At 46.2% G+C, this 17,766-nt stretch overlaps 1 protein-coding gene across 1 annotated transcript in view; it reads left to right on the top strand.

Moving 5' to 3' along the window:
• The window catches only part of MN1 (MN1 proto-oncogene, transcriptional regulator), a 34,822-nt gene extending 33,351 nt beyond the window's left edge, over nt 1-1,471 (top strand). The window contains exon 3 of the mRNA XM_033174378.1: nt 1,243-1,471. Within this exon, the coding sequence (XP_033030269.1) occupies nt 1,243-1,427 (185 nt within the window). The 3' untranslated portion in view covers nt 1,428-1,471. The remainder of the gene's footprint in view (nt 1-1,242) is intronic.
• The last annotated feature ends 16,295 nt before the right edge of the window (nt 1,472-17,766 follow it).

Here is a 17,766-nt window from a genome sequence, read left to right on the forward strand (position 1 = left end):
AACTGGGACTGTTATAGGTGCAACATAATACTCATTCTGCACTTGCAAGAAATCAATCTTTTACACTTTGGAACTCCCTACCTATTGATAGGCATGTGTCTTTGCTGCATTCTTTCAGACTCTGCTTAAAACATTTTTGTTTAGTCAAGCCTATCCAGGCATGTAGTTAAATGCATTTTGTCTTTCTTTACCTATTGCTGATTTTAAACGCTTTCATATATGCTTGTTTAAAACTTCTTCTTTTTTATTGAGAATTTTAATACTTTATTTATATTATAATGAACTGCTTAAAGGGGTTTTCCCTCCACAATCAAGCAGCATATAAATCATGTTGTTTAAATAAAGGTGAACCTACCAAATTCACACGAAACACAGCCATCCTTTGACATTTGTCTGGTCAAGTAATGTGAACAAAAATGCGTAATGTTAAAATTCCATACAAACATTAGCAGAAATCCACTGGTGAATTTTCATGAGGACTTGGTTTTTTTTTAAAGCAAACTAATGAGAAAAGATGGAGAAATGGAAAAATTAGAAAGTGAAATTGGCAGATTTGCCCATCCCTCATTTCCAGTATCGTCTGAGTTTGGTCTTCTGGCTTCTTTCAGGGCAGGGCTGGTGGTGGGATTAGGCTGGGTGGGGAGCAGATGGGCACCCGTGTTTCTGCCTCTCTCACCCAGAAAGTGCTGTAATTCATCACTGCTAGCATAGACTTGCATAATAATGCCAGGTTGTGAAATATTAGCTTTTTACTGTGATACCTGCAGGGTTTGCTGCCTTGAGATATAGGTATTATTGTCAAGTGTGTAACTTCCTTTAATAAAGAGATTAAAGACACAGTGCTAGTGATTCAGATTTCTTTAGTTTTAGGGACAAAAGGCTAAGCAGAACCTACATAAATGCAGCTTCTGATTTATTTGATTTCTATAAATTTCTATAGCACTGTACCAAATGATGCACGCCTTGGGGCAACAGAGCAGCTCCTGTGGACCCTTTGACTCCCTCCCTCCCACTCCTGCCACACTCTGCTTCCACCCTTTCTTCCTGACAGATGTCATTGACTCCCCTCCTCCTCCTCCTCCCACATTCCTTTCCCTTCTTCTTCTTCCGAGAACATCCCAACTGCTTGAGGCTGCCATCAGAAGCCTGAGAACATTGTGCATTGAGTTATTTCTGTTGTTGTTGTTGCTGCTGCTGCTGCTACACTAAGCTGACCATAACCTCTCTGTCCACCCTCTGCAGCCCACGACCTCCCCTCAAGCAAGACCTCGGCCGCAGCACAGAGTGGCAGCCATTTGCAGTGCCTTTCTGTCCACTGCACGGACGACATGGGCGAAGCGAAGGGCCGGACTGCGGTGCCAACGTGGAGATCCCTGCACTCGGACATCTCTAACAGATTTGGGACTTTTGTGGCTGCCCTGACTTGAAGAAGAAGGAGGGGGGAGGATCTTTTCTTTTCTTTTCTTTTCTTTTCTTTTCTTTTCTTTTCTTTTCTTTTCTTTTCTTTTCTTTTCTTTTCTGTTTTGTTTAAAGGGCCACTCCTGCGAGTTGGGCTCTTTTTCTAGGTTGGTACCTGCTTAGCGGCTTAGAGACTGGAAAGGGTTAATTTAAAATAAAGCTCACCATGATTTTTTTAAAAAAAACACCTCTCACCATGGTATGTTACTACTGCTAACCCATCTGTAAGATGCGTCTGCCCGAAGGATGGGTGCCCACCCACAGGAGGACTGATCTCGGCGTGCCTTGCTAGCTGAGGCCTTCCTTGTCTCTCTGTATGTTGTGATGAGGCAAGATGGTTTTACTTTGTACACATTCCCCCGCCATGCTTTGTTCTGTCCTGATTAAAATGCTCCTTGAAGTGAAATTGCCACCCTAAAGCCACTGAATGGATGATGAGCTTTTGTGCATCTCCTGCAAGCCAAACCCGTAATGCTCAGTCCAGGATTCAGCCTGTGCTGTTTCTTTCTAGAGAGCGAAACTAGGAGGAGAGGGGGGAGGGGGGATGCAAGATGCTCTCCCCCCCCGCCCCGCCCATTCCTGCTGCCTGTCTGCTTTTCTGTTGCAGAGTCTCGTCCCCCATTCTTCTTGGAGCAGCCAGAGGGGCAGGCAGAGCCACTTGCCCAAGCAGGGGCAGAGCCATGTGTCTCTGTGGCAACTTCCCCCCCCCCCCCAAGGGCACCGATTCTTCCATCTCACCCAAGGCCTGTGAGCAAGCAGAGGGTGCCTTTCCTTCTTCCTTGCTCCTGGCGCTGCCAGCCACCTTGGGGAGGGACAGAGTTTGTCTCAGCTGAGCTCAGTGTTGTTCCTGGTTGTGTGACAAGTGTATGCTTCCTTACAGGCTTGCATCGCTAAAGCAATTGAAACGGGGATTTATTAAATTTTATTTTAAAAATCTATTGTCATCCTGTGAAACTGGGCTGAGGCAGCTGAGTGCAGGAGTGGCTGCTGAATCCTGCAGGCTCTTCTAGGGCAGGGCTAAGCTGTGACCCTGTGGCAGAGCCGAAAAGCTGGGCAGGCCCCATTCTCTCTCGTGCTGCTGGAAAATATAGTTTCATTGGTGCTCCCCCCCCCCAAATCCTCTGTCCAATGAAACTATCATTTGCTGGAATCCAAAGTGACTGGGCCATCATCATTTGGGGCAGATTTAGCACAGCCAACCAACCATTAGCTGGAGTCCAGTGGAGCCCCCAGTTTTTAGAGGAGTGTTCCAGAGGAACACATCCTGTGCCCCTGTGCCATTAACCCAGGGAACCCTAAAAAGAGATGGCATGCAGGTTGCTGCCCTCCCATCACTTTTAAGTAGCATTGGCACTACTGGGTGCCTTTTTCCAGTCCCTCCGCCTCTAGGGTTTGAGCAAGGCCAGCGCAAGACATGCTGCCCCCTGAGGCAAAGGGGCTTTTGAAAGGGGCAGGTAGTCTGAGGTTTTGCAGAACCTCCCGGCTGACCATGCCTTGCTCTGGTGAAGAACCCTGGGGAACCCAAGGGACGTGGCAGACTGGGGCATTTGGGGCCAGGGGGTCCAAATATTTTCTGTGCCTCTGCCATTTCCCAGCGTCCAAAAATATCTCTATAAGAGTAGCACAAGCGCTCTCTGGGGCCACCTCACTAGAATATGTCACGCTGCAGAAGGACCTTGCTCAGAGCGAGTCCTGGGTGGTCCAGTGCCACCAGCAAGTCCTGTGGGAGCACAGCTGGTCCATTTGCTCCTGGGTCACTAGATGGGCAGGTGCAGGGCAGACTGGCATAGGGTGTGCACATTTGCCACCCCTCCCACTCCATTGCCTGAGGCAACAGTTGCTGGACTGGCCTTATTTGGGCAAGTGTGTTTGAGAGAGCATTTGGAAAGGCCCTTAGAAAACGCCCAAAATGTGTTGGTAAGGCCACATGAGATTTAGAAAGCCACTTGAGTGATGTGGGTGTCTGCCACAGTCTGCAGTTCCTTTTGTGATCTAGTTCCTGCTGCTTCCATCCATGCACTTCAGGGACTCTCCTGTCTGTCCGGGCCTCCCGCCCTGCGCTCTCTCTCTTTCTCATGCCCACATGAGACCCATTCTCCCCTCCTATGAAGCTAATACTGCATGGGCCAGAAGAGGCAGGCTGAGCATGATTCGCATGCTGAACACATTTTGGATTCCAAAGGGCTTAGTTCCATAGCCAGCTTTAAAGCAGGGTGCCTGTTGTCTTAGCTACTTGAAGCTGTATGGGCGAGTGGTCACTGGCTGGCCTTGCCTTGATTCTCTGAAGGGAGGATCACAGCAAAGGGAAGCCCTAAGATGTCAAGGACTTGGTGGTCTTCAGATCAGCCTTCCCCAGAAAGAGCCTGTTAGCTTCCACCTGTCTGGGCCATTGCTTTTCAGGCACAGGCTGTTGCTCCAGCTTGATCTCCTCCCAAGCCCTTGGGGTTCCCCCCCCCAACCACAGTACTTTAAAGCCATGTAACTGTTGAGGTAATGGGAACGGGAAGTTGTGGAGTGGGAAGGATGTATTACAGCTAGGAAGCAGCAGTGCCCAGCAAGTCGGGTGTGTTCTTTGCTGTTGGCCTTTCCTGGGATGAAGGAAAGGCCCTTTTAGGCTCTGGGCAAGGCAGTTCTTTCAACCTTTGCCTCACTGACTGCAATTTCCTAACTTTCTATTCTGAGCTTCTGGTTAGTGTCCTTTAATTGGAGGAGGCCAACTCCTCTTTCTTAAACCCAAGAAATTCAAATGAAGGCATTTTAAATGTCTACTCCGACTTCTGTGAAATTATTTTCATGTAGGTAAAGCTAGATTTTACATTTTCTTCTTTTCTCCCTGTGAGATGTGCAACTCCAGGCCAGCCAGAGAGTCTTTGGTCCCTTCCACATGACCTGTTCACTGAGCATTCGTTCTGACTTGTGTACAGGATGGGTAATGGACATGGTGTCATCCAGCAATCATCCCGTGCTCTCCTGTGTCTTTGGCCATCATGCTCCTTCTCCTGAAAAGACTGGTTGTAAGGGCAGTGGGAGTGCCAAACCCACTTCAGTTGTACAACCTGAATTTGGTTTGTGACTGAATCCCCCTCCCCCTCTGTTGCAGGAGGCAGATCAAAACACTGCCTTACAGGAATGAACTCGTCCCTCCCTGCTTCAGGCACATTGAAGAGAAGGAAGCTTGGCCTGCTGCCACATCTGCTACTCAGAAGGGCTTGGGGTTCCACCCTCTGGCGCCTGCCACCTCTGGGCGATGGGCCGGGGGAGCAGAGCTGGAGGAGGCCCCCCCCCTTGAGACCACACAGATGAGCTGCTGCCTGGAGCCCCAGTCTAGGAGCACTGTTGGCCTGGGGACATTCCCATCAAACCACAAAAGATTGTTTTAAACAACATTAATTTGTTTTCTTTTTAAAATTATGCTTTCTTGAACAATCAACACAACTGAAATTTTAAGTGTTTAAAGAATAAGAAAATTATTAAAAAATAATGAATTAATGATGATAACAAAATAGGAACTTTAAAAACCACCCAGTAGATTAAACTCTCATTCAGGCAATTTGGTGGGGGGGGGGGAGAGGAGAGAAATTTTCCAAATTGAAATCTTTTTCATTGCCAGAAAGTACTTTTGCAGCTAAGTAAATGGATCTCAGCAAACTCCTGCTGACAGCTTCCTGTTTGGTACCCCACCCCATGCAAGTTGGAAATCACAAGAAACTGGCTGTAGACCCTCATACTGGGGAGAGATGGCTGTTCTGTTGCTTGCCCTAATTGGCACTTGGGCAGGGAGGACAGTCCGCTTTCATGACAGCCAGAAAATCCTCTCCAAAGCTGGATGCTCACTGACCAGCCTGGCTGTTCCTTCTGAAAAGCAGGGCTTCTGTCAGAACCATAATCAGGTTAATTTGCTCTGACGTTGGTCTGATTCTCTGCACACTGCAGAACCCTCTTTCCTTGAATTCTTTGATTTCGCCTCGCTTCAATAGGAAGTCCGGAACTGTTCAGCAGAATTATTTCTCTTACAATGAAAACTGACCTACAGTAAACCAGAAACATTGGACAAATCATTTCTGCAGAGAGATTCTAAGATGAAATTTAAATTTCAGGGGAGTCCCACTTTGCTGCTTTGTCTGTGTTCACCACCCCTAAAACAACTGCAGCTTTAAAAACAGTTTTGAAAGAAAATGATGCTATTACTTTGTATTGAATCTAATTCCTTTAAAAGAAATCCCTTCCCCAATCCCTGGCAAATCCTTACTGCATAGCAAATTCAGCCTGACAAACATTATTGCACATGTAAGATATGAATGTGGAGGGCAATCTGTAATCTACCCTTTCCCCTCCCTCCTCTCGCCCCCCTCCCCTTTCTGGAATTTTGGTTTAAATTCATTTCTCAATGCTTGGTTGGAAGACTGTGACAAAGGCTCATGAAAAGTGAGTGTTATTTTTTCTTTTTTTAAATATGTAAAGTGCAGTCTTCTGTATTCATGCATATTGTATATATCTGTATATGTTTTACTGAGCAACTAAATAACAATAAATATGATGTTAATGGTGACTATTGGATATTTTTGCCTTTAATTTTGTATATCTTCTCTCCTCCTCCTCCTCCTCCGATGTTTTGGAGTGCTGCAGGGAGCGTGTTTCTCTGTCCTCTTCTCTGCTTGTTGGCTAGCTTTGCCGAAAGAGATGGCCAAGGGCAACATGCACTCGCTTATCCAGAAGGGCTGGGTGGGTCTGGCCAAAGCTCATCTCTGCCTCTTAAGGCCCACAAGGGGGGCTCTTCTTCCTCCTCCCTCCCAGCTGTCAACACCCTTTCATAATGTGCTTGTTTGAGACCAAATGTTTCCAGCTTGTCCTCCTCTAAATGGGACATCCCCCTCTCTTTTTCACTGCCACCCACATCTGTGCCAATCAAGGAATGCCATTTTGATGATTTTAACCTTTTCTTTCCGCAGATCTCCAAGAGTTATAGCGATGCCATTGCTGTTAGCATAGCAGGCGGGCCAAATAAAGTAAAATCTGCAGGGCAGGTGTTTGCAGATATTGGGATCCATTGAGATCAAAGTGGTGAGGCTGAGTGGGAGCAGGAAAGTAGAGATAAGACGTGTTTCCAATAGTTTCTCTTGCAGCAGCACTTGCATGTTTTGAGCCTGGTGTTTATGAGCCTGACTGAATTCTGAGAACACGAGAAGATCCCTCCTAGATCAGACTAAGGGTGTGTCCAGCCTCCACTTCCCTACAGTGGTCAAGCACATGCTGTCAGCAAACCTACAGACAAGATATGAGCACTATCCCTCCCCCTCTTGGGCCTGATCCAGTAGGCCTTTCTTACATTCTGGAAGTAGTGCATAGCCGTCACAACTGGTAGCCTTGGAGAGCCTTATTGCCCATGAAGTTGCCTAATTGCCCTTTGAAAAGCCAACTTAAGTTGCTGGTCACCTTTACAAAGCAAGCAGGTTCCATCATACCTCCTTCTCTCAGTCTTGAATATCCCTCCCCACACTTTCATGGGATCACCTCAGCTTCTAGTATTGGGGTGGAGAATCCCGAAAAAGCTCCATCCACCTTCTCCACACTATGCATTGCTTTATGGACCTCTATCATGTGTCCCCTTTGTTGCCTTTGAGGAAAGAAACTAAAAACTAAAAAACGTTGTTGCTTTTGCTGCTGTCTTGGACCAGGAGGATCTCCAAAATGCCTGATTCAGTTGGACAGGCTCCTCTTGCCCTGCCCAAAGAACAAAAGAGGCCCTTTTATCTGGCCTATTTGGCCTCTTTCGCCTTTATTAGAAGACCTAGAACCTCTTTAGAACAGTGTGTTTGATAAAGGGTGGAGCTCCTTTTAATATGCAGTAACTAGCAAAATGCAGACTTGTTTAAATTTGGGGTAGCTACCCCCCAGTTTGGGGGCTAAAGGCTCGTCCTTTTGTTTTCCTCCTGAAAAACCTGTGGGATTTCCCGGATTGACGTTTGTGCCAGTTTAGCACTAGAGAGCAGGTTTTCCATGGACAGCAGCACGGCAAAGGGGAAACTGCTCAGACAGGTGCTTTCTAGGAATGGGACAAGCAGAAGTGTGGATGAGCCCTGAGTCTGTCTACCATTTTCCTCACATCCCTCCAAGTCCCAACTAGTTTTGGAGGCAATCTGGACAGGCATGTCAGTGGGATGGATGGAATCCAGTGGCTTGATGGGCATGCAGCTCATCAGTTCCTGCCCATCAGACTGATCAGTTGAGGAGCAAAGACACTCATGTGATCTGCACGAATCAGCGGAGGAGAAGGCTCTCTGTCTCTGTGTGCACACCTGCCAGCGAGTGAGCCAGCTGGTGTGAGGGGGCCTGGATTTAAACATGTTAAAAAGAAATGCCCCATGGAAATCTCTCCCTAATTGTTGTGAAGAGCAGGTTTGCTCTGTGCCTGCTTGGTCCACTGTTTCATGTGCTGCTAACTGGGTGGGCATCTTCTAGTCTCCTTCCTCCCAGGGGCACAGCCAGGATTTATTTTAGGGGGCAGGCTTTGTGTTTTGGGGGGGCAGAACCGAGTTATCTACAATGCAATTGGTAGTTAAGTATTTTTATTTATTTTATTTAGGGGGGCAGCTGCCCCCCCGCCACACCCACACCACCTCCCTACCCACTATCCCTGCCTTCCTTCTGCAGAGCGGGGGGGGGGGGGAGGCAGCTGTTTGCTGATGGGATGAAAAATTCACTGCCTGCCTTTTTGCAAACAACCCCGGTTTTCCAGTGCACAACCCCTGCCTGTGCCATGGAATTCTACCTTCTGAACAAAAAGTCCCGTATTCCCAGAGAGGCTGTGCTTTGGTGAGGAGCCTGTGGGGATTTAATAGGCTGAGGTTAACTGACACAGAATCTTCTGCTCTGAGGTTGGGGGGGGGGCAGCTGCTCTCCATGCCCTTTTATCCTCTGCAGAATGCACCCCCACCCCACCCCACCCCCCACTTTTCCCATTATAATGCTGGGATTCTTCCAGCCTGCAAGAAAACTTTGCTGTGTAAATTTGCTCTTTGTGAAGAGCTCTTTGTTTAACAGCATTGTGAGAATTTTCTGGGGACAGAGAGGAGCTCTAGCCCCTGCCCCCCCCACACTGAATAAAATCCAGCACATTACCACATTCTTCAATAAGTGCAAGGCTGCAGGGAGTTGGAAGGCCCTACCCTGCAGCCCTCCTTCTTCTTGGTGGGGCTTTTTTCATTAACCCCCTGCTGCCTAACCCAAACACACAGCAGTGTTCTGCTGGCGCCCCAGGACAAGCAGAGGCCTTTTGTGGCTGGAGGAGGGAGCTGGGTCTGGAGGAGACCGCAGCTACAAAATGCGACCCTGTGTTTTTGAACAAACTCCTTTTGGTGGGCCTGACAAAAGAGGGGCAAAGGCTTGAACTGAGGGGCTCACCGAAGCCAAGTCACAGCTTCTGAATCGCAGCAAAGGGAGGCCCAGGGTTGCAACTTGGGTAGCAAAATGGCTTTCTGCAGAGGTGAACCCAGTGGTCCCATAGGTGGTTGGACCTTGCATTTTTACACTGCTGTACACATCAGAGAGCAGGCAGGGATGCATTTGCCCAATGTGCACTCCCTGAATCCTCTTCCTGTGCCTCAAACCTACCCCTCACAATGCTTATTCTGTGAAGGTGTCATTTGCACATGCGCTGTTCCCTCCTCAAATGTCCCCAGCGCAGGATGGAAGCTGCTCTGAGGGAAAACTCATCAAATAGTATTTCTCAAGTATGTGCATGATTCATGTGGATGGGGTTACCTTCATGCATACACTGAGTTTGGTGTGATGGAGCTGCAGTAAATGCTTGTGTGTGCACAGCCTACAAGTATCCATTGGTAGCTGAGGGCTGACTGGGTGAAGACTTGAAAAAGATAGGCATATTCCTCCTTGGACCATGGCTTCATCAAGGCAAAATGCCCTTCTCCCTGGCTCAGTCTGCTTTAGGACAAGAAGGATCAATGGCCCCCAGCAGGAAGGGGGGGCACCCTGGGAAGCTGCCGACCAATGAGGAGCCTTATAGCATCACCTGCCTTTCAAGTGCTCACATTTGCACATGTGCTCACAAGGTGCCTTTTTGAGGCAGTGGAGGTGGGAGATCCCTATTCCACCCTATGGACGAAAGCTTGCCTGTTCCCCATTAGGAGGAGAGGCTGGCTCTCTTTCAGGGGCTTAAGAGGAGAGCATTGAGTGGAGTTGTCAGACGGACAGAGGGTCCTCTTCCTGTGTGCAATGCATGGCTTCTCTACTTCAGCTACCCACTGCTTGAAAAGCAGCCATAAGGGGCTCCAGGCACCATAGAATCATAGAATAAAATCATAGAATCCTAGTTACATGGAACTTGCAGAAATGACCGGGAAACTCCAGGACCAGAAGGATGACGCGGTGGAGAAAGAGTGGAAGAATTTTAAATTGTATTTAAAAGATCATTGCATGATTGAAAGTTAGATATAACTTGAGCATAGGATAGGTTGTAGAGTAGAAATTAGATGAATATGTTAGAGGATGATAAGGTTTAAGATAAGATATAAGTTTAAGCAATTAGGCAATGTGATTATAAAAGTTAATTGGTATTAGATATTAATGAATTTTGATGTTAAAAATAGAATAGAATTATAGGATAATTGGGAAGTTACAAAAAAGGTATTCACAAGGGACGCAGGAGGAGGAGTCAGTAGCTGTTGGGCAGACAGGGCTCCACCCACCATGGCATCACCAGGAATTGGCACCTCAGTCCTTCAGGGCATGAGCCCCAGTGACAGGGGAGAGGAAGGGCCATTGTAGCTCAGCAGGAGAGCTGCTGCGCTTTGCAGGCCCAGACAACATCTCCAAGCAGGCCTGGGAAAGGCTTCTGCCCCAGAGAGTCCTGGCTGCCCACCAGTGTGGACAAAGTGAACCTTGATGAGCCAAACGTCTAGCTTGGGAGAAGGCAGCTCCTGTGTTCTTACAGAGAATGTCATCTTGGAGAGTCGCATGATCTCCTTCCCTGGCTGGGCACGTTCCACTCATTCCTGTCAGATGTATTATTACTAGAGCAGTTGAGTACAACATTTTCCTGTTGCCTAGAATGGACACCCAGGGGAATGCATAGCTGTCAACTTTTTCCCCCTTTTTAAGGGAAATTTCCTTATTCCGAATAGGATTCCTCAAGAAAAGGGAAAAGCTATGGGGGAATGTGGCTCCAGACAGGGAGGACTTCCCGTCATACCTGCTCTGGACCAGGTAGATAGGCATGACTCTAGCTGACCAGATCAAAGGGCTGGCCACACAACCATCTCTCTCTTGGTCTCTTGCTCTCCTGGCTCTTAGCCAGCCATGGCTCAACCTTCACATAGGATGGAGGCCACAAGCAGGAAGTCTGAGATGTAGCCCAGGCCACAAGGTAAAGCCTGCCTTCAGAATTACCTACTGCTGTGAACTGAATGTGAGTAAAATTTTATTCTTACTTTTAAAGAAGACTGTGTTGTTATTATTTTAAGAGGGAAATAAAGGGGAAACTTAACAAGCCAGACTGGATTGCTTAATTAAAGGATTCTGACGAATCATCAACTTGCTTCCAGTAAGTTGCAAAGGGAATGTGCTCTGCTGTGAGGAGGGATCCTATCAAAACATTATATCCTCTCCTACCTGTGAGATGTAAATACAGAGCAGTCAAAACATACCATTGCTAGAGTGGACATGAAGGGTATTTCAGTCCTCCAGCCAGAACTTCCTGTTTACCTGGACTGAGATAACTTCTTGTGTAACTAGAGGTAGGTGTGGTCTCATCTGTATACAAAACTTGAGATTTGTCTCTTCAAGAAAGAACACCTTAGAACAGAATGCTCTCTTGGCTTGCAGCCAAGAGAGGCCTAGTGAAGCCTGCTCCCTTATGGAGATAGCTTCACCCACATGTACAGTGGTACCCCGCTAGACGAATGCCTCGCAAGACGAAAAACTCGCTAGACGAAGGCATTCGTCTAGCGGAAGGCTGCCCCGCAAGACGAAAAAGTCAATGGGGCTGCCTCGCAAGACGAAAAATTTTCGTCTTTTTTTTTTTTTCGTTTTGCGGAGCGCGGCTGTCATTGCCGCTCCGCAAGACGAAAAACCCGCTAGACGAAAATTTTCGCAGAACGAATTATTTTCGTCTAGCGGGGCACCACTGTAAATAGATTTATCTCAGCTAGCCTGCCTTCTGAGACTGTACTGTAACTCAGGATGATTGTAAGTAAACTCTTTTTATATCTTTTAAAGAGCACTGTGTTGTGTCTTTATTTTTAAGAGGGAAGAAGGGGAATATACCAGGAATATATATGTTATTCTGAGGCTTTAGCAAGCCTGTGCAACCGTTTCTGCTGTGCTTTATAAAGGGAATGCAACTCTGCTAAGTTTGGAGCTTGTTAACACAAGCTGGGATAGGATATCTTAATCAATATATCCTCATCCACATTCCTAAGCATTCCCACACTACCTTCCTTAACATTCCCACAATTCCTGGGCTTAAGCACACACTGAGGTATCTATAGAGGCTTCAAGCTCAGCTCTTGCAGTGAAACAGTTGGACAAGATCCAGTGCCAAAGTCACCATATAAATAAGTCCCCTGAGCAGATGGCTCCTAATTGGGAACACTTGGGAGAAGGACTCTGGAAGGTATTTTGGGCTCCAGCTTGGCTTGGCCTCTCTGCCCCTCTGGAACAGGAGGAGATGAGGCAGGCGGATCCAAAGGCAACTTGCCCCAACCTTCCATTTCCAAAGCTTTGGTTGGCTGGCTTCCATGGGTCACGTTACAGGAGAAGAGCCCTGGCAGATCAGCGTGAAGAAGAAGCCGCAAGTGTCAGGACAGGAGTGTGGCTCTCTCCTGCCGTGGCACCACTGCAGGCGAGCAGTGAGGAAAGGTCCATGTGCCATGATGCACTCACGGCAAGCATTGGGCACCAGGAGCTCCCTGAAGGTCCCGTGGGAATCACACAAAGGAGACCTTGGCTTGTGGGTCCAGAGATGGGGGGTGGGAGGGCAAGCAAGTTGCCTCCTCTGAACCTCACAGCTCACCACGTGATGTGACTCACCACCCTGTGGTGACGAGTTCGTGGAAGCATCCTTTCCTGGCTCCTTCGGTGACGGAGACATATATATATGTAAAGAGAGGGACTAAGGTGCTGAACCGCAACCAAAGTTTATGAGGCAGACATGCAAGAATGGCTTAAAGTTAAGGAAAATGTATTTATTACAACACTTTTCATGAGCAAGTTATCATTTTGTCAAACTTTATTAGGGAAAGTAATTAATGGGCTGTAAAAGGTGCCAGTGCATAGCCAGAGAAAGAGCAAGCCCCGTGCAAATTGACACTTGCGAGATTTATGGCCCCCTGTCCCCCATTTATTAATATGGAGAATGCACATGAAGTTGGCTATAGCCAAGAGGGTGGCCTCAGGAAGAGCCGCTTGCAGTGCCTTCATGCGAGGGATGCCCCAAAGGCTCCTCCTCTTCCTCCTTGGGGCTTCTCTCTGGCCTAGAGTCCTCTTCTTCAGGCAGGCCAAAGCCTTAAAATTGACACTGTGTTGCTCCTTGCACTGCCCTTTTCCTGCCTCGCAACCAGTGGGTCTGTTGCTGTTGTGATAGCAAACATGGCCATGTGAGCATCACTGCAGAGAACACGAGCAATGTTGTGCATTGCTCAAACATGCCACACCCTGCCCTTCTGGCAATCTTTCAAAACGTTTGGGGTGCTGAGCTCCCTGCTTCACCACCACCATGCATGGAAGGAAGTCGACCCACCTTATCAATAGGGGTTTGAAACAGTTGCTGAAATACATTTTGGCACTTTTCTGGAAGTGGCATGTTTCCCTGCTGCACAGGTAGCTGGACTTAAAAGGAAATGCACAGTGAAGATGAGACGCAAGAGTGAAGCCACTCCCAAACGCTCCCGCTTACCTTTTGTGCTCACCTGTGCAGACCAGGCAGAGGCTGAGCACTGAAAGGGGCCACCATATAAACAGCTCCTGGGCAAAGGTAAAAGTAAAGGACCCCTGGACGGTTAAGTCCAGTGAAAGGCGACTATGGGGTGTGGCACTCATATCGCTTTTCAGGCTGAGGGAGCCAGCGTTTGTCCACAGACAGCTTTCTGGGTCATGTGGCCAGCAGGACTAAACCAGGTCATGTGGCTCCCCTGCCCTACAGCAGGACTAAACCGCTTCTGGCGCAATGGAACACCATGACAGAAACCCAGAGTGCACAGAAATGCTGTTTACCTTCCCGCTACAGCGGTACCTATTTATCTACTTGCTCTGGTGTACTTTCAAACTGCTAGGTTGGCAGGAGCTGAGACAGAGCAACAGGAGCTCACCCCATTGCAAGGATTCGAATCACCAACCTCCCAATTGGCAAGCCCGAGGCTCGGTGGTTTAGAGCACAGCTTCCTTCTCTTCTCCTCCCCCCTTTAGTCTCTCATGAGGACTGATGGAACAAGAAGCCTGAGTGAAACTGAATCTGCTTCTGCAACACTCTCTGGGCTGCATTTGGAAAATGCTCTCCCAGGCGTCCAGTAAAGGATGCCTCAGCATTAGCCATCGCTGGATTCCTGGTGAATTACAGAGCACAAAAGCAAAGCCTGGCTTCTTTATTCTTCAATTATGTAACAAAATTCATATACCATTTTGCGGGGATTCTTTGCTGGAGCCCCCCGCGTGCAGGGCAAGGCCACCTACACGCGGGATTCCAGTTGCCGGGGATCTGCGGCCAGCGCCTGACATGCGTTTCCGCACGGGCACCGGCCAAGCCTGCGAACGGGACAGCCGATGGTACCGGAGCTTAAACTCACACCGGCCGTTGTCCATTAGGCTAAATCTGAAGGTGCGTGAGTAGTCCGACGAAAAAGAGTGCCTCGTAAAATACCCGCGAGCACTTGCTACCTCCTAAATTATTCCCCTAGTTAATGTACCCAAATAAAAGATGGCCAAAACTACGGCCAGGAAAAAGCGCCCATAGACTACGAAAAATAAAATCGAGATGAAATAAAGACAGACAATCACTGTTTCTTTTAGATGGCTTTGGCTGACGCGCATAGGCTATTACCTTTATCTATACCTAAGCTATTCTCACATTCCCTAGACTAGCCGTCCCTGAACCGCCAATTCTTCCACAAGTTCTAGGCTACCTAGGACTAAAGCGATCTAAGCCTAAACCGATAGATCTTCCGCAAGCTAACCTCTCTACCTCCTGCACGCGCTTCCAACCCAACCAACCCAACCAACCCGATCCCCGAAACCCCAACTATCTACAGCTAAATCATCTGAACCCTAACTCTGACTGTCCTGACTATCTGCCTAATATGGGGAGCCGCAGCCTTTTATTGACAACCAAGTGCAACGTCATGATCGATAAATTCACCAATAGGAACGCTGTTGCTGCCTCCAAAAAAGGCGGGAAGCAGATTAACTGATCATTCACATTTTAAACCTCTGGAACCAAAAAGTCTAGGCGGAGGGATCTCAGTGGCAAGACGCCTGCTGAGCCCTGCTTTCGCTTTCACTTTTAAACGGAAAGATACATAAAATAGTGCATAACATAAATATTAATCTAAAGCAAATAACCACGGGTTCAAAGGAACCCACGAAGTGTATTCCCACACCACTTGGTTGCAGCAAAACCTAAGCACTTTACAAGAAATGTTAAAATGATGAATGAAAAAGGTTACAAACAATAATTAAAAACAATTTAAAAACAATTTAAATCAGCAACAAACTAAAAAGAGATTAAAACATATCTTGTCTTTTTTTTATAACATAAATGTTTTATTGTATTTTTGACTTCTTACATCAGCCATTGTTTCATACATTTTATACATACTTTCCATTTGTACTTATTTTACAAATTAAATTCCGCTATATAATTTAATAAAATGTATGTACATTCCCATATATAGTTTCTCTTTCTTGGCTCATTTCCCTTGATTACTCGTACGCACAATAATAACAGTAATGCTGCCAGTAATAAAAGAAATGAAAATATACAACTGCACTTATTATATTCTTTAATACCTATTTAACAATACCATTCTGAAAGAAAAAAAGAAAGAAAGGAGAAAAAGAGAAAAAACAAGAAGTAGGGGAGAGGGAGAAGGAACAAAAAGAAGGGGGGAGGGGAAGAGGAGGGGGGAAGGGAAAAAGAAGTAGACAAAATAAAAAAGAAAAAGAAGAAAGAATTTTTTTTTAAAAAAAATTTAAAAAGGGGGGGGGGAGAACACACAAACATTAATCTCTTTTGTCAGACTTCCCATCCATTCCCTATGAACATTCCTTTTTTCATTGCGAATGTTCTCAACACTGCTGCATTCTCTTTTACCTCCTTTCAAAAACATTCCAAACTCTACATTTTGCCATGTCCTGTATTACATTCCCATTATAACTCCAGAGTCACTCAAAGGCTGCCATAGACTTTATACTGTTATTAATGCTTTGTAGATACCTTTTATATTTCTCTCATTTTGTCACAAATGCTTGTCTATTGTTTCCTCTTAAGGCGTTGGTCATTTGGGCCATCTCAGCGTATTCCTGTAATTTGATTTGCCACTCCTTTATATCCGGCGCATTTTCTCCCTTCCAATTCTGTGCTATCAAATTTCGCGCAGCCGCCGTTGCCTATAGAAAAATATCTTTTAGTTTCTCAGGGATTTCATTGCCTATAATGCTAAGTAGAAAAGCCTCTGGTTTTTTACAGAATGTCGAGCCCAAGATTTTTTTAAGTTCTTCGTATACTAAATTCCAGAAAACTTTGATTTTTTTACAGGTCCACCACATGTGAAACATGTTTCCATTGCTTTCCCCACATCTCCAACAGTTATTAGCTAAATTTTTATACATTTTGGAAAGCCTTGATGGAGTTAAATACCACCTATACTATATTTTGGGCATGTTTTATTTGATGTTATAGCATGCTGTGAACCTCATTGTAACTTTCCAAAGTTTTTCCCACTGTTCTAACACAATAGGGTGGCCAATATCCTGCGCCCATCTGATCATAGTTTCCTTAACCTCCTCCTCCTTGACTTTCCATTCAAGGAGGATTTGGTACAATTTAGATATTGTCTTGGTATTATTATTTATTATCTCTGTTTCAAATTTGGACGGTTCCCTTGTAAATCCATTTTTCCTATCCTGCCTAAAAGTTTCGTACAGTTGGTAATAGTCAAGCCAGCTTGATAGCTGCTCTTTAACCTCATCGTACTTCCTAAAAAAGAGATTAAAACGCACCAGCATCTATGTGTCTGAATGTCACAAGCAAGCACTGAAAACAGTGATGTCAAGAGGCAGGGAGTTCCAAAGTATAAGTGCTGCCACACCAAAAGATCAGTTTTTTAAGGGGTGGAATGGAGATCACGTGGCACTTGTAACACAATTCTGCAAACAAACTGGTCCCAAGCTTTATGTATCACAGCAACACCATGAACTTAGCCGGGTGGCAACCAGCGCAGAGCTCTGGGCAAAGGTGTCATAAACGGGCAGCATCTCGCTTTGCTGCGGTGAGTGCAGAATGCTGCAGTTCAGGTGCAAGGGAAGCCCCACAGAGAGGGCATTGCAACAATCCAAACTTGGTTTGGGGAGGAGAGAGGAGTGGGTGAGCACATGTTTCTTTGTTTCATTTCCTGGTGAGCACATGTTTCTTTGTTCTTTTGTTATTGTGCTGAAAAGGGATTAACCCCCCTCCCCTCCCTCAGAGTTTACAGTACTCAGAGGCTGTGAAGATATATTTGAGGTTTTTGTATTTTTGAGCATTTTTGAGGGTTTTTTTTGATTTTGGAATTTTTGACAAATTTTTGGATTTTTGAAAAAAAAATTTCAACTTTTTGAATTTTAAGATGGCTAGTGTAGCTTTTGATAGTGAAGCAAGGCCAAACTATATGCTGCTGAATGACCATAATTTTGTGCACTGGAAGCAACGCTTAATGGTATATTTGAGTGCAAGGAATGTTCGGCAGGCTATAAAAGACCCAAAGCCTACTGGAACTGCAGCAGAAGATTTAGCAAAAATTGAAGCCTGGGAAAGGAAGAATAGCGAAGCCAAGCACATAATTTTAAATGCACTTCGCGATGAGCATCTATCCTTAATAAACATTGAGGATGATGCATCCCAGATCTTAAAAGACATTGAGCGGATTTATGGAGCATCTACACAGAACTCCTACAGGCATTTGCTAGATAAATTGCTCAAGTTAAAGATGAACTCCAGAGAGCAGTTCACAGAGCATGTTAAGAGTTTTTCAGAGATTGTGCAAAGAATTGCTCTTACTCCTGAAGCTCTTAATGAAGTGACTAAGGTGACTTTCTTGCTAG

This window comes from Lacerta agilis, chromosome 17 (genome assembly GCF_009819535.1).
Source record: "Lacerta agilis isolate rLacAgi1 chromosome 17, rLacAgi1.pri, whole genome shotgun sequence".
Taxonomy (NCBI): domain Eukaryota; kingdom Metazoa; phylum Chordata; class Lepidosauria; order Squamata; family Lacertidae; genus Lacerta; species Lacerta agilis.